We start from the raw sequence: 23,299 nt of genomic DNA, 5'->3' as shown, positions 1-23,299 counted from the left end.
GACATGTCCGCAATCAGACGCGCAGACATCGTGTCTCTTGGACATTCGCTGACGGTCAGAACGATAGTTCACGACGACCAGTCACGTAACTCGTCGGTACGCCGAGATCACGGCCGGTAACTCACCCTCCAATAAAGCTGTTATCCCTATTAATTTAGTAAGGAGAAGCAAATCTTCAAAATGGATGGAGGTGGTGCATTGTTCCAGACTCGTATGTTCGGTACAACTGAGGCTGAAATCCCATCTGGCCACCCTGTTTTCCGCTCTCTTGTTTTCAATAAGTAGCTTCAGGAGAATGCCTGGTTCATATGGCTCCTGTGGGACTTAACATCTGACGTCATCAGTCCCCTAGACTTAGTACTTAAACCAAACTAACCTAAGGACAACACACACATCCATGCCCGAGGCAGGATTCGAACCAGCAGCGCGGTTCCGGACTGAAGCGGCTAGAACCTCTCGGCCAGAGAGGCCGGCGAGAATTCCTGGACTCGCACTATTCCACTAAACTTGTGCTTTGCAGGTAATGGCCTCAATGGGGTGTTGGAACTCTTTCGTCTTTGGTCTCCAGCCTGACTCAGTTCCTTAGCGAAGTGTGAGAGTTGTGTGATAAAATGTATGTGATAAGTACACGCAGCTGTAACGGGTGTATGCAGTGCAGTGTCATGCTTGTATTGGTTTACGATGAGAGAAGGTGGAGGGTGAAACCCAGTGCCGGCTGTGACGGAACGTCACATTAATTGACATTTCGAGAAAAATTAAAAGGGTTTTTTGTATGTTAAACAGTAGTGACGTGTGAACTATAAATTATTGAGAGACTGCGTCCGTGTGCGCGATGAATATCAAATATTAAAAAGTGTAGTTTATTACCTGTAAAGATCGCAAACAGCGATGTGTTTAATAAATAGCCTTTTGTTTATAGTATCTGTGTAATGTAGATGAAGAAGAACCGAGATAATATTTTTTGGGTAGATCTTTTTTCCCTAGCTTGTTTCGTTTAGCGGAAGGCCGCCATTGTGTCACGGTCTAATATTTCATAACTTCGTGTTGCGGGGAGCTCTCTTTCCCTAGCATCATTTGGTCGGCCATTACATTGATATCCTTTTTAGTTAGAAATTCAGTCTGTTATATTAAATGTAAATATGGAAGACTTGATCTTTTCATAGTTCCAAAGCTATTAAAGTAAAGACAGATTCCATTCATTAATGTTTTCGTACTGAATGAGTTCAATATGTTTAAGATCGGCCGCTTATCGACAGATGAGCTTCTCCTTGCAGATAATGAATAGTAAATACAGAAAAATATTCCGTTTGTTAAGCATAAAAAATATCTGTTTCTTTGTGAAAGTTGGTACATAAATGACCAGTAGCCCCTGAGAACCAAATTAATCATTACAGTTTGCATAAAGCACACACATTTTCTCTCCATAATAGCAGCGCTCACGCGATCTATCTGTTAGAAGGCGGTGAGTCGCGCGCTGTGTATAAAATATTATTTCGTGCGTACTTCGGAATATCCGATGTCTGTACGTATGTTATCGTGGTATTGGGTTATTTCAGAGTCTCATGCTACCCCACAATATTTAACATAGTAAATAATATTGCAGTATTCATTATTTATTTTTTTGATGAATCACTCTATATATTGTTGTTGTGGTCTTCAGTCCTGAGACTGGTTTGATGCAGCTCTCCATGCTACTCTATCCTGTGGAAGCTTCTTCATCTCCCAGTACCTACTGCAGCCTACTTCCTTCTGAATCTGCTTAGTGTATTCATCTCTTGGTCTCCCTCTACGATTTTTACCCTCCACGCTCCCCTCCAATATTAAATTGGTGATCCCTCGATGTCTCAGAACATGTCCTACCAACCGATCCCTTCTTCTAGTCAAGTTGTGCCACAAGCTCCTCTTCTCCCCAATTCTATTCAATACCTCCTCATTAGTTATGTGGTCTACCCATCTAATCTTCAGCATTCTTCTGTAGCACCACATTACGAAAGCTTCTATTCTCTTCTTGTCTAAACTATTTATCGTCCACGTTTCGCTTCCATACATGGCTACACTCCATACAAATACTTTCAGAAACGACTTCCTGACGTTTAAATCTATACTGGATGTTAACAAATTTTTCTTCTTCAGAAACGCTTTCCTTGCCATTGCCAGTCTACATTTTATATTCTCTCTACTTCGACCACCATCAGTTATTTGGCTCCCCAAACAGCAAAAACTCCTTTACTACTTTAAGTGTCTCATTTCCTAATCTAAATCCCTCAGCATCACCCGACTTAATTCGACTACATTCCATTCTATATATAGAATTTAACAAAACTCCCAATCCAGGGATTGCTGTTCTCGGTTAGTACCAATATGGCCGCCGAACTTAACGAACCCACCCGAGCGACTGATCAACACCAACCGTCTCACATGCCTTCACTTCATGATACACTATGGAGAGATTTGAAACTTAACATAGGAATATTACGCAATGTCTGTTGATTAGGATCCTTACACCACTACCCTTCACCCGTTCGTCATTAAGGCAAAAAGAAAGCACCCAACAGCACGTGGCGTACGCAGGCGGTTACCCATCCAACTTCTGGCCACGCCCAACGCTCTTTAAGGCCGGTCATTTGACAAGAACCGTTGTATTCAACGAGGCAAGGCGGTTGGCTCACAACAACAAATGGTGAAAAGCGTTACCATTCAGCAACACCTCCTCAGTATGGATTACAGAATCTGCCGCGCCACAAACTTACCTCTGTTGACTACGCGACAGACATTATCACTGGGAGCGGAAATGCTGCCTTTGAATCATGGTAAAAGATTCTCTAACGAATCGTCTAACACAGTCACAGTGTACGAATAAGTCGAGAAATACATGGGGCGATGCGTCCGAATTGTGTGAAACAACATTTGAAAAGCAAACAATGACTTATTCAGGCCTTTGAGCAGTTCTGATTCATTTTCCTATCAACTAAATTATCAAGTTTTAATCCCAAGTATTTAACATTATCAACATTTTCTATTCGCATGTCACCAGATTTTATGCATAAGCTAGATGGAAGCGTCTTGCGTGCTCTGAATTTCATATATTGATTTTTTTCGAGTTTAATGACTGCGGACTGCCTAGAAACCTTTAAATGCGAACATTTTTGGTTTCGGCTTTACCGTGACTGTTGTTGATGTCGAATGAAATAATAAGTTTACCGTTTCCAGTGACATAATTGCTATACTTAATGTTTCTAACATTTCATTCTGATTACTTAAGTGTGTACTAAGTTATAAACTTGACATAACAGAATCTATGACCGCAGGTCTTATTTAGGCTCCCATTTCTGTTCATCTGTGCTACGGAAGATCTCCACAGTGCTTTGAGACTTGCTCCAACATATTGTTTTGCTTCGTTAAACGTTCTTTGCAGACGTCATTTTTCATCCTTTTAGCGTTTACAAAGTGTAATAATGTATGTGTTGTAACAGAAGAGGAAAAACATTTGCATTTTCGGTCAACCTTTCAGTCAACGACCTCCACAAAACTATCAGCCACTTATTGAAGTAGTGTTTTTTTCCCACTTCCAGGCAACGCAACACATACAACCCTTGTAAATGCACATAAATCCATTTGATAATGTAGGTTTAACCTCCGAAACATGGAAATAAATGGTGACTGGAAACAGTAAACTTGTTTAATTCAAGGGCTAAAACCATTTCAGGAAAATTTTTCATTTGCAGCTTTTTCTACCATTACATTTAATTAGTTATTTACTCCCGAAACGATCCCACGCCGATCAAATATTCCTTTAAAAACCAACATTTTCTTTCATACTTATTAATACTTACACGTAAAGAGGATGTGCACAGTGTTTAAAAGAGAGAGAGAGGGAGAGAGAGAGAGAGAGAGAGAGAGAGAGAGAGAGAGAGAGAGAGAGGACTGTGGGAGAATATGGATTCAGACCCCCTTAAACTTTCAAAATTTAGGTTTCTTAACGTTTCTCTAAATTACTTCAGGCGAATGTCAGGAAACTTCCTTGACTACGGATGTGAGTGATACCGAGAGAGAAGGATTGAAGGAAGATTAGATTTTAATGTCCCGTCGACGCCGAGGTAATCAGAGACGGATAGTTTCGTACTGAAGAATAATGGGGAAGGAAATCGGCAGTTCCCTTTCAAAGGAATAATCCTTCTTTAGAATTTTAGGAAAATCACAAAGCTAAACCATAATGGCTAAATGTTAATGGCGCTTGACACTGATTACCAATTTCTGGAGTCATTAGCTCGGGCTCTTGATGTGTGAAGTAAAACTGTGTTTGCATTAAAGAACACTTTACTGTAGGCACCTACCGAATGAGGCAGTGCAGCTGTTAAGACTCTGAACTCATTTTCAGAAGGATGGAGCCTGATCTATCCAGCATTCTTGCTTTAGGTTTTCCTTTTTTTCCTATGCTCATTCAGGCAAATTCTGGGATGGTTACTTCATTAAGGCCTTGGATGGCCACCTGTCCTATCCTCATAAAAGCATATTGATATATCTGTGTGCATATTTTTGACCTATTTATATTGATTGTATATAATGGTAAATGCAATATCATTGTGGTTGGGGTGGGCAAAAGTATGGAAACACCATAAACATTATCATGCCTAATACGGTGTGGAAAACCCTTTGGAATTCATAGCAGCTTTTAGTCATCTCGAATGGATGAGCACAGGTCCTTTGTGGTTTCCAAGGGAATCTTATGCAGAGTAGCGGAAGTTCAGATTATGCTGATGGAGATGGACAGCGATCACGGCCCCATCTCTCCAAAATAGACCACAAAGGTGACTGTGGTGGACAGGGGAGATCCACAATTCATCATCGCGCTTTTAAACTATCCTGGACGACGTGAGTTGTGTGGAAATGGGCGCTGTCGCCTTGGAACACAGTATCTCCACTTGGGAACAAACATTTACTCATGGGATGAATATGACCAATCAAAATGGTCACATAGTAGCTGAGAGTAATGCGACCTTGCAGAATAGCCATGGGGCCCATGCATTAACACGACATGCTTGCCCAAAACATCAGAGAACCCCTGCCATGGTTTAGTCTTGGGATGTAAACTCGGCCAAAAGTTGGAGAAAGTGTAAAACAAGACACATCTGACCAAATGATTTTCTTCCGTTGCTCCATAGCCTAGGCTTTGCGGCTTCGCCACCACTTTTTCCTGTGAAGGACGCTTGCAATTTTGATGACTGGTTTTAGAATCCCAGTTCGTCCTGCAATTCTCTACTTCTGGGGCTAGTTCCATGTCACTTTGGTGCCGACAGGGATCGCGAGTGCGGTATTCAGTTTTGCAATCACTATTGCAGCAGTCGTCCACTTACTTCGCGCGACAACCGTCTTCAATGACCGTTCGACACGATCACCTCAATACACACTTTCGTATTCGCTGTGATTTAGCGGATGATGTTTCTCACCTTTCCCTGTATGCGGTATAAATCGTCAATATGGGGCCTCTTGAAACACCAAACACTTCGACTGCCTTCTTTACGGAAGTGACCATCAGACGAGCCACCAGCAATTTGTTCCCGTTCGAATTCAGTTGGCTCCGACACAACTACACTCACAACTACACATAACACCGTTCTGAACATGACTGACACTTTATTGAGGGGACTCCACAGTTAACGTACGCAATCAAATCCAGCAGCACAATCTATAGGCCTGACTAGCATTTGTACGGATCTCTCGCGGTGTTTTTGTCCAGCTTCCGTAAGATGACACTGGATAAAAATAAATAAATGGACATTTTAACCTCCGTCCTCATGAATACAAGTCCAGTGTTATTTAATCCATCCCCAATGCCTATCCAACTGGAGTTAGTGCCGTATGTCCATAACTGTCGCTGCGCTTATTTTGCCGTACCCATAGCGAGCAGTGGGAGGCAAGGTTGTCGGTAACACTGTCTACATCTGCATCTACATCTACATCTACGTGATTACTCTGCTATTCACAATAAAGTGCCTGGCAGAGGGTTCATTTAACCACCTTCATGCTGGCTCTCTACCGTTCCACTCTCTAACGGCACGCAGGAAAAACGAGCACTTAAATGTTTCTGTGCGAGCCCTGATTTCTCTTGTTTTATCGTTATGATCATTTCTCCCTATGTATGTGGGTGCCAACACAATGTTTTCGCAATCGGAGGAGGAAACTGGTGATTGAAATTTCATGAAAAAAAAATGGCTCTTGAGCACTATGGGACTTAACATCTAGGGTCATCAATCCCCTAGAACTTAGAACTACTTAATCCTAACTAACCTAAGGACATCACACAACACCCAGACATCACGAGGCAGAGAAAATCTCTGACCCCGCCGGGAATCGAACCCGGGAACCCGGGCTCGGGAACGCTACCGCACGACCACGAGCTGCGTACAATTTCATGAGAAGATCCCGTCGTAACGAAAAACGCATTTGTTTCAATGATTGCCACTCTAATTCACGTATCATGTCTGTGACACTATCTCCGCGATAATACAAAACGAGCTGCCCTTCTTAGTACCTTTTCGATGTCATCCGTCAGTCCCACCTCATGCGGATCCCACGCCGAACAGCAGTACTCCAGAATAGGGCGGACAAGCATAGTGTAAGCAGCCTCTTTCGTAGACATGTTGCACCTTCTATGTGTCTTTGGTTTGCTCTACCCACAAAATTGTCTATGTGAATTTTACAATTTAGGTTAATTGTAATTGTAATGCCTAAGTATTTAGTTGAATTTACACCACTCAGATTTGTGTGACTTATCGCGTAATCGAAATTTAGTTGATTTCTTTTAGTACTTATGTGAATAACTTCACACTTTTCTTTATTCAGGGTAAATTGCCACTTTTCGCACCATACAGATATCTTATCTAAATAATTTTGTAAGTCGTGTTGATCATCTCAAGACTTTACAAGACGGTAAGTGGCAGCATCATTTGCAACGAATCTAAGATGGCTACTCAGATTGTCTCCTATGTAGTTAATATAGATCAGGAACAATAGAGTGCCTATAACACTTCCTAGGGGAACGCCGGATATTAGTTCTGTTTTAGTCGATGACTTTCTGTCTATTACTACGAACTGTGACATTTCTGACAGGAAATCACGTATCCAGTCGCACAAGTGAGGCGATATTCCATAGGCCCCAGTCTGGTTAGAAGACGCTTGTGAGGAAAGGTGCTGAAAGCCTTCTGGAAATGTAAAAATATGGAATGAATTTGACATCCCCTGTCGATAGCACCTATTACTTCATGAGTATCAAGAGCTAGTTGTGTTTCATAAGAACGATATTTTCTGAATCCGTGCTGACTATATGTCAATCAATCGTTTTCTTCGAGTGCTTCATAATGTTAGAATACAGTATATGTTCTAAAAACCTACTGCAAATCGACGTTAGTGATAGAGGCCTCTAATCCAGCGGTTTACTCCTACTACCGTTTTTGCGTATTGGTGTGGTTCAAAATGGCTCTGAGCACTATGCGACTTAACTTCTGAGGTTATCAGTCGCCTAGAACTTAGAAATACTTAAACCTAACTAACCTAAGGACATCACACACATCCATGCCCGAGGCAGGATTCGAACCTGCGACCGTAGCGGTCGCTCGGTTCCAGACTGTAGCGCCTAGAACCGCACGCCACTCCGGCGGGCGGTATTAATGTGACTTGAGCATTTTTCCAGTCTTTAGGTTCGCATCTTTCTGTGAGTGAGTGATTGTATATAATTTCCAAATATGGAGCTATTTTATCTGCATACTCTGAGAGGAACCTGACTGGTATACAATCGGGACCGGGGGCCTTGCTTTTTTTAAGTAAGCTGCTTTGTTACACCGACGATATGTACTTCTATGTTTCTCATCTTGGCAGTTGTTCTTGATTGGAATACAGGAATATTTACTTCGTCTTTGGTGAAGGAGTTACGGAAAACCGTGTTTAATAACTCTGCTTTAGTGGCACTGTCATCAGTGACTGCACCGTCGTTATCGCGCAGTGAAGGTGTTGATTGCGTCTTGCCACTGGCGTGCTAAATGTATGACCAGAATTTTTTTTGTGATTTCTGTCAGATTTCGAGACAGAATTTCGTTGTGGAAATTATTAAAAGCATCTCGCATTGAAGTACGCGCCACATTTCGTACTTCTGTAAAACTTTGCCAATCTTGGGGATTTTGCGTTCTTTTAAATTTGGCATGCTTTTTTCGTTGCTTCTGCAAGAACGATCTGACCCGTTTTGTGTAGCATGGGGGCTCAGTACCATCACTTATTAATTTATGTGGTATATATCAGTTGCTGTTGATACCGTCCACCGTCGTGTAGACAGTCGGCACGCGGGTGACGCGGTGTCTTGTTGTGACGTGCGCAGGTGGCAGAAGGGCAAGATGCTGCTGCTGGCGTCGCTGTCGGCGTGGATCGTGTTCACGCTGCCGCTGGGCTTCATCCAGCCGGCGCCCACCTCCTGCCTGGTGCAGCACAACGACACCATCTACGAGCTGCGCGTCCCCTCCGTGCGGCCAGTCCTCAAGAGGGAGGCCCCGCCCGAGCTCTACGCCCAGGTAACCCCTAACTGGCTTCTTATAACCATTCTAGATTGTACACCGTCCGATCAAAAGTACTCGGACACTCCAGTGTATACGAAATTTACGACAAGTTGAGTTAAAGAGGGTGGCAGGGACATATACGTGCATACGATAAACCTCTTCCCTCGAAAATTTCTCTCCTTCATACCTCCTCTGTGTTACCACAGGTGATGTGCCACTGATCTCATTTGTACTAAGGTTGGAGTACACGCTTGATGCCTATTTGCTTCCACCGCCCTGAGTGGAATGCGTTACTTCTAATTAATGTTGACAAACCAGCAGTCTTCTACATTTGTTATCCCCTGCGCAGACAGTAGCACGTAGGTCGTGAATTCGTTATCTTGAAGAACCTCTTAGCGAAGAAGTGATATTGTGTAATAATTAAATTTCCAATTACTTTGTTTCCATGGGATGCTACTCGCTTTTTGCTAAATGGAACAGCAAGTTCAGTTTAACCAGTCACCGTTTCTTTATCTGCAAGACGCGTTTCAAAGTTTTAAACCTCCATCATCAGGTGGATTTACATTGGTTAGTATGATATTTGTATGTATGTTGTGTTACGACTTTTTGGAGGAACTTGTGGCACTCTCTAGTGGAAAAAAAGGACAATTTCATAACATGGTTTTGTGTTGCTTTTGACAAAAATCTAAACGTATATCTAACGGTAACATAGGGTATCTCCAGTCCAGTGGTCACAGGTTCCTTTCACTATCATATCACATCACATGTATATTGTCATATTTCGTAAACACGTCATATTTTTCTTTTTATTGGCAGAACACGAGAAACAGCACAGTTACATTCCACTTTAGAGACACAAATAATTTCCATTCTTCAACAAAATAATGAACTGCGTGTTTCCATAATTACTATTACACTGTTCTCAACTACATGTCCATATAATAATATTTGCTAATAAAATCATAACCTGATACCAACCGCGGCAGACAAGATGTCTGTCCTCAACAGTGCCGAATCAGCTATCACATTTACAATCTAGAGATTGAAAATTAAGTCTTAACTGATACCGCGTCAGACAAAACGTCTGTCCTCCGACAGTGCCGAACCAGGTCTGATCTTACACAGCCGAATCAGTTCTCCCGCCATCCAAATTAGGCGCGATCCTAACATCACCGAAGTGCTTCTTCTGCTTTTTCGTTTAGCAGTTATCTATTACTCTGCTGGTTATTAATACTTGTGAAATAATGGGATTATGGCACGTTATTGAGAGATACTTTAATCTGAAATGCAGGTAAATATGCTTTTTAGTTTGTCTAATATTAATAATAGAAAATTATCATTTTGGCGCGCAACTTCCGAACGCACCAGCCAATCGCGGAGGAGGACTATGATTTCGGCGGTTTTTCTCACGATACCCGTTCCGAGCAAACCATCTGTCATCGGTATGTCACACCACATTACGTCATCTTGTCACTGCTGCCTTCTCAACTGTTCTAAAAAGAACTTCTTGTACCTGAATATGATGGCTGCAAAGACAGAAATATAACAAATTGACCACCTGAGGTCACGATAGATAGACCTGCAATTGTAAAAGGAGACGGGGAGTCTTACGTTGTAAGTAGAAAAGCAGGAACACGAGAATTTGACGGTCAAGGGTGTTCAGTGACTTCGAATGTGCACTACTTACTGGATGTCATAAGAGTAACAATTCCATCAGGGATATTTCAGCCCTTCTAAAGCTTTGATTCTTCAGGTTCTCCCAGTGTAATTCGTGACGAAATAGTTCACGGGTGAACAGCCAGATGTCACTGTCCAACAGCCTCAATATTTTGGCAAACAGCGACGTTGTCATCAGCAAGTGCGCTGACAAACTGGAGCTTTTTTTCCTTTATTTTTTTGGCATTTTCATTCCCTCCTCTGAAGGACTGCGGCGGACCTCTTGAGATCTTGTGCACTATTGGGCCTTAGGTTTCCGTTTAAAATTTTATTTTTCGCTTTAATCTCTGTTGTTTCAACGCTGCTTAAAAGCTAACTTACTTCTAGTCTCATAACTTGAGCTAAGTTTACAATATACATTTAAGTTAATAGCGGAACCTAGAGTATGTTTTCTCTTTTAAATTTATGTTTTTATTTTCTCATCTTAATTACTACAAACTATAGCTAGGTTTATAATTAATTTACCTGCAAAGGCCAGTTAATAATTTGCTTCATTTTATAATATTTTTATTTTCCTTAATAGCTATTAAGATTACAATTCATGACACATGAAACGAGGTATTTCTTTTTAGTTTGCTGTTGCTGGTAATTTAATTGTTGTTTGGGATCTGCGCAATGTTTTATTGCACTTGGATGGACATTTTTATCTTTTGAGAGTGTGGTCGATGATTACAAATAAGTAGGTGGTTCAAGAATTGGTCTCTGTGATTATCAGTGGGTGGCCTGGCTGCAAGGGGGCACTGATGATATGTGTATTTTGGCAGCTGTCATGTTGTAGTTTGTTACTGTGAGATGCAGGGGTAAGCTGCGTTGTTATGCTGTCTTTGTGGTCACAGTATTAGATTTCAGTGTCACCGTCTATGTCCTCATTGTCATTTGGATCTGGATATGGTTCTCGTCTAGTAGATTGGCCGTGGTGGGGATATTTTCTACTAGTGTTGGGGTTTCTTCTATCCTGAGGGCGGGGTGTACGTCGAGAGTGTTTTTTTAGCGGTTCTGGGGGGGAAAGGGGAGGGGGGGTAGATGTATTTAAATCTGAATGTATCATTTATTAAGGGACGAATTGTTAACATGTTCTCCATATCTTCTCTGCTGCTAAGAATGTGCTAGCCATAGCTTGCTCTCACTTTTACGAGACATGTTGGAGTGGGGTGCACCCTGCTGATTAGTAGACAGTGCCTGAGGGGGTTCTAAAGTCAACTTTGAGAACGCGACAGATACGTCGTCAATCTGAAGAGTACAGCCTCGTATGGTTATGCGAGTTAGGCCGGCTTGTGTTGCACACGCATATTCCGTGATTGGTCAGATGAACGTATTGAAGGTGTGGATGGCTGTCGCGTCTGAGCAGCCAGTTCTTGAAAAAGTCAGTTTAGGGATTGTCTTTGTCTTGTGTCCCCCAGACGCGAAGAATGTGCCTCTTGAAGATGAAGTATTTGTCAAGATTTATTCGGAATATTTCCCTGAGACGGATAGATGGAGTGGGACGTCCCAGATGATTAGTCTTATATTGGTGACTTAGTGTTTTCTTTTTTGGCGTAAATTAAATATCGGTGTTTGATTAGAACAGTCTGAATATTCTTAGGGTTGAGATTAATTCACCATGTTTGCATCCAGGTCTGTAGTCTGTTTAGGCAGCCCTTCGCTTTTGTGTTGTTGCGACCGGGGCTGCAGGGCACCAGCATGCCCTGCGGCCTGCGTACAGCTGAACGTTTTCTGTCGGTCTGTTGACGGTTGGAACATCAGTGGCGTATAGGGGGCGTAGGAGTGGCATAATAATTCCCCCTTGCTCCAATCCTGTCTGTGTTGGATTTTTTGTTACTGACGTGGAGTCTCCTCCGTCTAACAGCCAGCAGGGATCTGATAAGTCATACCGTTTTCAGTGGAATGCCTATTTTGATAACTTCGTAGCCGAATCCGTTGAACCAGCTTTTGTCGAAAGCATGCTCGATGTCAAGAAAGACGACAAGCGTGCAGGGTCCACGGTAACGGCTTTGGTCATGTCAGTCATTACTTTTAGGAGGGAGTCGCAGATTAAGTAGTGTCGAAGGAATATGATTGTAGGTGGCGTATAATTTCATGTTGGATTACTCTGTCGGTGAGGATTTTTTCAAAAGTCTTACATAATACGTCAAAATTTAATAGTCATGGGTGACTGTAATTCGAGAGTAGGAAAAGGGAGAGAAGGAAACATAGTAGGTGAATATGGATTTGGGCTAAGAAATGAAAGAGGAAGCCGCCTGGTAGAGTTTAGCACAGAGCATAACTTAATCATAGCTAACACTTGGTTTAAGAATCATGAAAGAAGGTTGTATATATGGAGGAATCCTGGAGATACTAGAAGGTATGAGATAGATTATATAATGGTAAGACAGAGATTTAGTAACCAGGTTTTAAATTGTAAGGCATTTCCAAGGGCAGATGTGGACTCTGACCACAATCTAATGACTATGACCTGTAGATTAAAACTGAAGAAACTGCAAAAAGGTGGGAATTTAAGGAGATGGGACCTGGATAAACTGACTGAACCAGAGGTTGTTCAGAGTTTCAGGGAGAGCATAAGGGAACAATCGACAGGAATGGGGGAAAGAAGTACAGTAGAAGAAGAATGGGTAGCTCTGAGGGATGAAGTAGTGAAGGCAGCAGATGATCAAGTAGGTAAAAAGACGAGGGTTAGTAGAAATCCTTGGGTAACAGAAGAAGTATTGAATTTAATTGATGACAGGAGAAAATGCAGTAAATGAAGCAGGCAAAAAGGAATACAAACGTCTCAAAAGTGTGATCGACGGGGAGTGCAAAATGGCTAAGCAGGGATCGCTAGAGGACAAATGTAAGGATGTAGAGGCTTGTCTCACTTATCTCACTAGGGTTAAGATAGATACTGCCTACAGGAAACTTAAAGAGACCTTTGGAGAAAAGAGAACCACTTGCATGAATATCAAGAGCTCAGATGGAAGCCCAGTTCTAAGAAAAGAAAGGACAGCAGAAAGGTGAAAGGAGTATATAGAGGGTCTATACAAGGGCGATGTACTTGAGGACAATATTATGGAAATGGAAGAGGATGTAGATGAAGATGACATGGGAGATACGATACTGCGTGAAGAGTTTGACAGAGCACTGAAAGACCTGAGTCTAAACAAGGCCCCGGGAGTAGACAAAATTCCATTAGAACTACTAACGGCCTTGGGAGAGCCAGTTCTGACAAAAGTCTACGATCTGGTGAGCAAGATGTATGAGACAGGCGAAACACCCTCAGACTTCAAGAAGAATATAATAATTCCAATCCCAAAGAAGGCAGGTGCTGACAGATGTGAAAATTACCGAACTATCAGTTTAATAAGTCACTGCTGCAGAATACTAATACGAATTATTTACGGACGAATGGAAAAACTGGTAGAAGCCGACCTCGGGGAAGATCAGTTTGGATCCCGTAGAAATGTTGGAACACGTGAGGCAATACTGACCCTATGACTTATCTTAGAAGAAAGATTAAGGAAAGACAAACCTACGTTTCTAGCATTTGTAGACTTAGAGAAAGCTTTTGACGATGTTGATTGGAATACTCTCTTTCAAATTCTGAAGGTGGCAGGGGTAAAATATAGGGAGCGAAAAGCTATTTACAATTTGTAAAGAAACCAGATGGCAGTTATAAGAGTTGAGGGGCACGAAAGGGAAGCAGTGGACGGGAAGGGAGTGAGACAGGGTTGTAGCCTCTCCCGATGTTATTCAATCTGTATATTGAGCAAGCAGTAAAGGAAACAAAAGAAAAATTCGGAGTAGATACTAAAATCCATGGAGAAGAAGTAAAAACTTTGAGGTTCGCCGATGACATTGTAATTCTATCAGAGACAGCAAAGGACTTGGAAGAGAAGTGAACGGAATGGACAGTATCTTGAAAAGAGGATATAATATGAACATCAACAAAAGCAAAACGAGGATAATGGAATGTAGTCGAATTACGTCGGGTGATGCTGGGGAAATTAGATTAGGAAATGAGACACTTAAAGTAGTAAAGGAGTTACGTTATTTGGGGAGTAAAATAACTGATAATGGTCGAAGTAGAGAGGATATAAAATGTAGACTGGCAATGGCAAGGAAATCGTTTCTGAAGAAGAGATATTTGTTAACATCGAGTATAAATTTAAGTAAGTCTTTTCTGAAAGTATTTGTATGGAGTGTAGCCATGTATGGAAGTGAAACATGGACGATAAATAGTTTGGACAAGAAAAGAATAGAAGCTTTCGAAATGTGGTGCTACAAAAGAATGCTGAAGATAAGGTGGGTAGATCACATAACTAATGATGAAGCATGGAATAGAATTGGGCAGAAGAGGAGTTTGTGGCACAACTTGACAAAAAGAAGGGACCGGTTAGTAGGACATGTTCTGAGGCATCAAGGGATCTCAAAATTAGGATTGGAGGGCAACGTGGAGCGTAAAAATCGTAGCGGGAGACCAAGAGATGAATACACTAAGCAGATTCTGAAGGATGTAGGATGGGGGGAGATGAAGAAGCTTGCACAGGATAGGGTAGCATTGAGAGCTGCATCAATCCAGTCTCAGGACTGAAGACGATAACAACAAGAATAGGGAGCTGGATCTGTAAGATTTTGTTTCAGTTCTGAGTTCGTTTGATTTGAGGATCATGCTTGTCTTGGTCACTCTCCACACCTGAGTGGAAGGAGGAAGGGGGGACGGGTCAGGGGGTATCATGGTGTAGGCAAAAGTCGTATGTGTCTGCCATCAATGGAAATACGGTGGGGAAGGAAGCATTTTGAAGGTGGAGTTTTTCGAGTCCGTTTTGTCCAAGGACAGAGCAGCGTTCTTTGGCGATCGCTTGTTTAACTTCAAGATCTACCTGGTATTTGGTGCCGCGCTTCCTCCCCTACTCTCTCCTACCTGCCGTTCTATACGAGGTCCGCGCCCAGGTGCAGGCGTGCATCTATCAGTTCCTGCTCCTCTCCCTCTCCTCTCTCCTCCCTCCGAGGTTCGCGCCCAGAGGCGCATGCTGTCGGCGTGCTCTGTTGTTGCTCTCCCTGCTCGTGAACTCAGCCCGCCGGGGAATATCTCATTCTTCTTCATAATCAGGCTCTTTCCTGGTTTGCAGACATTATCAAGAATGTAGCAGCTACCCCGATCGATCAGCAGCTTACTTACTCGAATCTCCATAGATATATTAGTTACCTAAACCCAGAAGTTATTGTCTTTGTCTGAGCCTTAGTATGATCATAATCCACTCCGTTGTGAACACACTAATGTTCTGACACAGACGTCTAGCTTCTGGGTCTGCGTAATTAAATAATCTATCGAGATACGTGTAATTGAGCTGATGGTCAATCGTGACAGCGGCTACATCGTTGGTAAGGTCTGGAAATCAGCACTGAGTCTGATTAAGCAGGGGGATGAGATATTCCACGACGGATTGAGTTCACGGACAGGGAAAGCAGCAGCAGAGATTCTGACAGCATGCTTCCCTGGGCGTGACGCTCGGACAGAATTATGTGACAGTGGGAGGTGTCACGTTGGGGGTGTGGGCGAGGCGGGGGGGGGGGGGGGGGGGAGGAGATGATCAACGCGCCTGCATCTTGGCGCGGACCTCGTACAGAACGGCAGAGAGGGGAGGCTGGGAATGGAGGTGTAAGCCCAGCGCCAATAAACATCCTTTATATATTGTTCAAAGTTTAAAATTAGAGTAGTTCAGTGTTTTTGGGAACTGAACCCTAAGAGGGTGAAATAGGGGATGAGATTTTTCATGAAAATGTTTTATTATGAAAGCATATTTAGAGCTAAATCGATGAAAATTTAAATTTGGCCTGTCAGTTAGAGATAAAGAAATACATGTTTCACTGTTTTTGAAAATTCAACCCCTAAGGGAGTGAAACGGGGGATGAAAGTTTACAATGGACGTATTTCATTTTGTAAGCATTTTTGAAGCTAAATCTATGAAAATTTGTATTTGGGTCTCTGTTAGAAATAAACATATCCATGCCTCTGTTCTTTGAAATTCAACCTCTAAGGGGGTGAAATAGTGGGTGAAACGTTTTATGAAAATATTTCATTGCGAAAGCATTTTTAAACATATATCTTTGGAAACTGATGTTTGGCTTCTCGGTTAGAGATGAAAAAATACCTGTTTGACTGTTTTCGGAGGTATTATCTCCTAAGGGGCTGAAATAGGGCCAGACTGATTCAGTAACTCTTCATCACCCAGAGGAAAATGCTAAGGAATAGGTTTGAAAACATGTGTTTGGCTTCTCTGTTGGAGATAACAAAATATGTTTCTCTGTCTTTGGAAATTCAACCCCTAAAGGCTTGCAATAAGCTCAGACTGATTCACTGACTCGTCATCGCCCAGCCAAATCTGCTAAGGATAGAAGAAACATGAAGTTTGGCGAGGGTGTAGATCTTATGTTGTAGGCAAGGTATTGTCCGAACTTCTACTCCTAAGGGACTGAAATAGGGGATGAAAAGCTTTTTGAACGTATGCCGCTATGAAGGGAATTTTGAAGCTAGAACTACGAAAACTGTCATTTGATTTCTCAGACAGAAAATAAAACACAAGTGTTACAACGTTTTTGGCAGTTCAACCACTAAGGAGGTAAAATAGTGGGTGAAAGTATTTTGGAAACAAGTAATTACTAAGGAACTACTGAAGGATTTTTAAGACTAAATCTATGGCAACTGGTATTTGACTTCTCCGTTGGAAATAAAAAAAAGTGCTTTAGTGTATCTGGAAACTCAACCCCTAAATGCGTGCAATATGGAATGAAAATATTTGGTTACATTAAGAATTTTAAAGCTAAATTTATGAAAATTGTTATTTCACTTTTCGGTCAGATATAAAGAAATATTTGTTAGACGATGAAGTTGCCATGGGAATATCTGCACAACAACGCAAAAGACATGATTAACAAAAACTTTCGACTACAACTACCAGTTTCGCTTATTGGTCAGAAATAAATTCGGAAAAGGCCAAGCTTACATGGCCTTAATTAGCGTGAAAAGTTTAGAATGTGTTGCAGTTTGTAAACAACATAAAAAGTGGATTAAATGAAACAAAACAAAAAAACCTCTGCATGCCGTACAGTCGACGCGACCGAAGCAACGGGCGCTAAGCTTGTCTTTTAATTGTCCATAAAATTGTAGCTTACTTTTTTTTCACGTCCGAATAAATGTTGGCGTACTCTTCAATTTCTTTATTTTCCCGTATTCCGTATGTCCCTTCTTCAGTACTATTTGGACCTAAAATTTTCCTGATTACTTTCGATTCTCTCTTTCGAATTTCTTCAATATCATTCTTCCTGTTTAAAAAGAGTTTCATAAAGTCATTCTGGTTTGATGACGGTGTTGTAATGAATCCTCTTTGTGAATTTTGAGATGCATTTTGTGTTATTGATATGTTTCGTAAGTCTGAAGACTGTTTCCTTTTTGTATCAAAAAAATTCGAACTAATCTTTTCCAGGCCAGTCTCCCGGATGGTTTCTCCTAAAAATTTGGACTGAGAAACTTCCTCGAATTTTCAATATCTTTCTTCAAATATTTGGTGCCAGGTTTTTGCTATATAGGTACTTTTTTTTCATGTGACGGTTAGGGATCTACTCTTTCTGATTTTCTGTTTGTTTTTACACTGTTTGCATGCTACGTAGGACCTCCAGGTCGTCTGCTGAAGCTAAACCTTTCTGATTTGATTAGTTCGGCAGTTTCAAGCTCCGACATCTGTTTTCGCAACTCTTGGATAACTTTTTGCTACTTCGCCAGCCCAGGCTCCGGTCGTGGCCAGTAGGCTGATGCAAGCCGACTTGGTAGCTCGGTGACATAAGGCCAAGCATGGCGGCGCTTTGCGACGCTGCTGGGGAGCGTGCACGCACCAAATCGAACTCGGATAATGGCTGTCGTTTCAGCCGACGGCACCATTGTGTGGCTTCACCCCGGTTGAAGCCTGGGACCATCAGGGCTAGCCGACTGCTCTTAGATCAGCGGCTTCCCTCAGTTGGTGCCGTTACTTTGTGAGGATGGAGTAAATTAGTCATACATTCGGTCGATGACTGGCGCGGAGAATGAGCCACTCGAATGCGTGCTGCCGAATGAATGCCATCGGCTGAGCTGCGAGCGTTTATACTCTCTCCAGCTGGGTGTATAATGACATATGGTACTCTCCACTCACGTAATGGACTGTCGAACACAGTGTTGTGCTACCGCTTATAGGACACACTAGTCATAACCTTTCCGGTAGATCAAACCGAACTCGACGTTTTTTGCATGGCTCTGACTTCCTCCCACACCTACTCGTGTCTTTTCTGTTTTATGTCTCATCCTCAGGAACAAATTAACGTGCAAAATCATCTAGACACTCATTCAAACCGCTCTAACATAGCTGATAAATTCGTTTTGGAATTTAATTTTTTTTCAGCATTAATCTTCTTCAAAGCTTTCCCACAGTGAATATTTTTTGTAAAATATACTGTGCTTTTTCTTCTAGTATACTAATGGTGTCAGCTATTTCGCAATCCCACTTCAATAGTAAATCATTCAACACCGTTGTGTCCACACTTTTCTCGTTTCACTTGAGGCTGCAGTTTTTAAACCTCGTGTTGCATCACTCAAACTTTGGAACTTAGGAACCTATGTTTTAAGAGACTGAAATGTAATTTCAGGCTGTTTATAAACGTGCACTGACTTCTCGTGAATTTTAATTTCCGTTAAACTGTCCAAGACCTGAATTTATGATGACTAAAAAGTTGAAAAAGTTTTCAATAATTTAAGTGGACACTTCACAAACGCTACATCTCTAAACGGTCGAGGTATTTACTCCTTGCCCATTAAGAGTCAGCATACGGGCAGAGGGACCAAAGTGATAAATAAGCAACTAAGAGCATTAAACGACTCTTAGAACAAGAGAGATATTAAGAAGGAGAGCTTTCACTGATTTCTATGAGTTTCTTCATTCTAGTCGCAAGCTACTCGAAAATAATTCCTGTGAAAAAAATGAGGTCAAAGGTCATGACGCGGGATCCATTTCGTAACAGGTGGAATCGTTAGAGCTATCGAACACAAGGAAACTTCACGTTCAACCTAATAGTTCTCTGGAAGTAAAAGAACTGGTGATTTTAATCAGTTGCATACACACTTCCTATTAAAATAGAAAGTCCTTGCTGCTTGAAGCTCCAGCCAAGTGGTATAAGGTCTGCATTCTGATCACCGTGAACTCACGTGTTCTTGGATTGAAATCATACTTCTTGTAATATTGCTTTACTCTATAGGGCGAGAAATGCCGCCAATTTTAATTGTTTTGATCTTAAATAAAATCAGTTTTATTATGCACAAGAGGGAAAAGATGAGGACCAGATGTTTCTCCGCTTATATTATGCATATCGCTCGATAGAAGGTGGCAGCTTACCACGACAGAAAGAAAGTAGGTGAGTCTTAGAGAAAGGGAGAGACAGACACAGAGAGACCGAGAGAGAAGCAGAGACAGAGCAACTGCTATATATTTTAGCCACTTTTTCATTTTTGTATTCCCTAAAAACAAGTAGGTCTAATATATTTTGTCGGCACTGAGGATCAAACACGTGTCGGCAGTGTTCGCAACCACGAAAGCTGATCCTTTTCACCCTTGTTCATAATCAAGTTTAATTTATTTAAAATAAAAATATACAAATTTCGTGAAATTTTCATTATCGTACAAGAGATTAAAAAAAATTTGCAAAAAGTGGGATTTCAAACCAGAGAGAAGCTGGCTATGATGCTAACGCAGGCCTCATTCCATTTGACTGCAGTCTAACTTTGTGAAAACCACGTCCACACCGCCCGCCCCGCAAAACCAAGAAAAGAGACTCGGCTTAGTGCCTCGTGGCGGGCGTGGATGTGAAACCGCGCCGCTGTGCACGAGAACGAACAAGTGGCGGTACATCAAAGGAAATGGGTCGTTCGAGTGCGGCTGTTTCTGGACGCCATTTCTCGTTTCGCATTGTTATTGACGGGAACGCACACAGGGACGTCGCTGCGCACGTATGAATTCTCTGCTCCACTCCGCACAGTGGCGCGAGTTCGTGCACGGTGCGGAGCTGCGCGCCCCGTGTGGAAGCGGCTAAAGGGATCTCCTCCTGATGTGCACCCGCAACGAACGGAAACAATTAATTTTGTTTCTCGGTAGCTATTATATTCAAGGAATTTTCTTACTTTAGAGTGGTCTAACGACTCAGCCGATTCCGAAACGGATCCTGTGTAATGAATGGTATTTACTCTAGATTTTTTTCTACAATAGAAAAAGAGTAAATTTAACCCCTTCACATGAAATACATTCTCGTGTCCCCCGCCCAGAATGCCGAAACTCATCGAAATCGAGTGGCCGCAGTGTCTGGGCCCTCACTGTAAGATGTGTTTGATATTTTAAAAGAGTAAAAATACGCTTACCTTTGACTTCATGTCACCCTGATACCCAAAATTAACTATGCATAGGAGTATAAAACATAACTGCTACATAAATTCCATAGGAAATTAAGTCAGAAGTGAATTGCTTACCGCTTAACAAAAGAGAGCGTTCCTAAAACACTAGTACTGCCTATAATAGAATATTGTTTAAGTGTATATCTGTATCAGGCTAAATCAACAGCGGATGTCGAATGCAGGCAAGGAACGACAGCACGAATGGTTCTGTTTCACTGGAAGGAGAGCGTTACATAAGTTTTTCGAGAGCATCTGGTCAGAAAGTTCTGAGAACCTGTTTTTGGGACAGAGTCTGAACAGAATCTTCAGCCCTCTATACAACACTCCCGTAGGCGCCATTACGGTAAGAAGGATTACACAAAATTTAAGCATCTAACCAACAATTCTATCCTTGCTCCGTAGTTGGATGGAATGAGGAAGAAGGATTCTTATGGTACAGAGAAAGTATCCTCTCCCACCATAATGGAATCAGTGAAGCTAACTGCATAAGGTGAGCCAGTGTCGGTCAGATTTTGAAAATTATAAGCGGAAATATCTAGACTACTCAGCGCCATGAAATTATTTCTGTAGTTGTTAATGTGGTAACTATCCTGGTGTATAAGCGTAACTAAAACAGATAGCCTGCAGAAAGCAGCATCTCTTTTATTTTTAGGATACTAAGGCGTAAACTAGCAAAATCTTCCCCCAGCTGGGTGCACGCTTCGTCAGCAAATTCACTCTCGAAGCAACAATGTACAAACTGTAAGTAAGAAATGGATTACGTACACTATTTGGCTCTGAGCACTATGCGACTCAACTTCTGAGGTCATCAGTCGCCTAGAACTTAGAGCTAGTTAAACCTAACTAACCTAAGGACATCACACACATCCATGCCCGAGGCAGGATTCGAACCTGCGATCGTAGCGGTCACTCGGCTCCAGACTGTAGCGCCTAGAACCGCACGGCCACTCTGGCCGGCGTACACTATTTGTCATTGAAACTGCATCGCCAGGAGGAATAGTAAATAAGGAAATTTGCTAATTGTGCGTATACAGTACAGTACGAAGCAAGGTCCGGAGGAAAATAAGGTTGAGCAGTAAGCGTTCTGTGCTGCTATTGACTGACGTTGTGACGTCAATAAGGAACAGCGTCTGTAAACTGGTATTCTGATATTGTCAGAATGTTACTAATAGAATATTATTTCCGTAACTTCTCCATCCTTTAAAAAAGTTCAAGCATCAAATAGCGCAGTTGTTTTCGCGGTTTTCTGTCAAAAATTATTCCAAATGAGCATATCAGCGAATATAACACAAGATGTATATAACGCTCATTTTCATTTTGTATTCATCACAAGTGTAAAAGAACTTCAACTAATAGGTAGACACTGTAGTTTCCTCTCGAGCAATCATACAGGTGCCTTATTTGTAGAAAGGATTGAAATTAGCTACTCTAAGTAAAACATACTTCAAAATATCTGTGTTACAACTGGAAAGTTGACACTGCAGTAGGGGATATCCGTGTTTTCCCCTTAGAATACTGTAACTTTCATGCGAAATGGCGCGCAAAATAATCGACTTGCAGATGTTGTCTTTGATCCACCAAACTCGTTTCGACCCCTGCAACAAACTTGTGATCTGATTGGGTGAAAACATTTTGCACAGTATTCGAGTTATTTTAAGAGACACAAATGGATTTTTCGTCGTCTAAACATCGTTTCGTTGATGACAATTGACTCCGAAGATCTTTATTACGAGCTTGCAGTTTCATGCACATGTTTTTGAGATGTGCATTTCTCCTCTGTGAGGCCGCTACGATAATCTATATACTGGCGTTATCTGAATCGTTACAAACAAATTCATTTGCAGAAACACATTTGCCAACACTCTTATAGCGTATGAAAGTTTTTCTATAGTCTGTATACTTCTTCTATGGATCTCACGTTCTGTTGCACTTGATGTACTAGCGGTAATACAAGACAATTACACGATGGAAATGTGTCGCTCTTACACACTCATTTCCGCAGTAAATTTACCAGTCTCGAACGCGAATTTGACCTCATTAATTTCTTTGAAATGACGAGAGCATGTTATAGCATTTTGAACAATCACGCCGTATTTTCTACAGCATTTCGACAGCCTTTATTGCACTCTCCCTCCCTCTCCCTTTCCCTAATGGTGCGAGAAATAGTTGATTAAGTTTGTATGTGGTTTGGAGGCGTTCAGAGCGCAAATTATAATACGCAGAGCTGCAGCTTCTGGCAGCAATAATGCCACTAACCCTGCTGGGCAACGAGTCGAACTGGGTTTGGATGAATGACACGGGTAAATCATGTTATGTTATTTTACACCTGTAGCACGTATCATCAGTCGTAGTGGTGTGCGAATGGTGGCGCGAGCGTCACTCGAGAACCGGTGGCCAGATGTTTCGAATGAGTGAGTTTTACGTATATTACTGGTCAGGCCAACAGTCGAATATCCACTGCGCCGTGGCAGGTCAGAACAGCACGGGAATATGATCTAGCACTAACTTCTTGAATGATTGTCATGGAGACTTTGAAGATAGTGTGCAGCCACAGACTTAACACGTGCCTGTTCGGAAGGTTGCGAAATGGAAACGACGG

The 23,299-nt window shown here is 41.9% G+C and overlaps 1 protein-coding gene across 1 annotated transcript in view; it reads left to right on the top strand.

Annotated features, from left to right (window-relative positions):
• LOC126366017 (major facilitator superfamily domain-containing protein 6) overlaps positions 1-23,299 on the top strand; it is a 344,070-nt gene that overhangs the window by 165,341 nt on the left and 155,430 nt on the right. The window contains exon 2 of the mRNA XM_049970901.1: positions 8,369-8,558. Coding sequence (XP_049826858.1) covers positions 8,369-8,558 — 190 coding nt within the window. The remainder of the gene's footprint in view (positions 1-8,368; positions 8,559-23,299) is intronic.

This window comes from Schistocerca gregaria, chromosome 4, assembly GCF_023897955.1.
Source record: "Schistocerca gregaria isolate iqSchGreg1 chromosome 4, iqSchGreg1.2, whole genome shotgun sequence".
Taxonomy (NCBI): Eukaryota; Metazoa; Arthropoda; class Insecta; order Orthoptera; family Acrididae; genus Schistocerca; species Schistocerca gregaria.
This window is presented reverse-complemented; position numbering and strand designations above follow the sequence as displayed.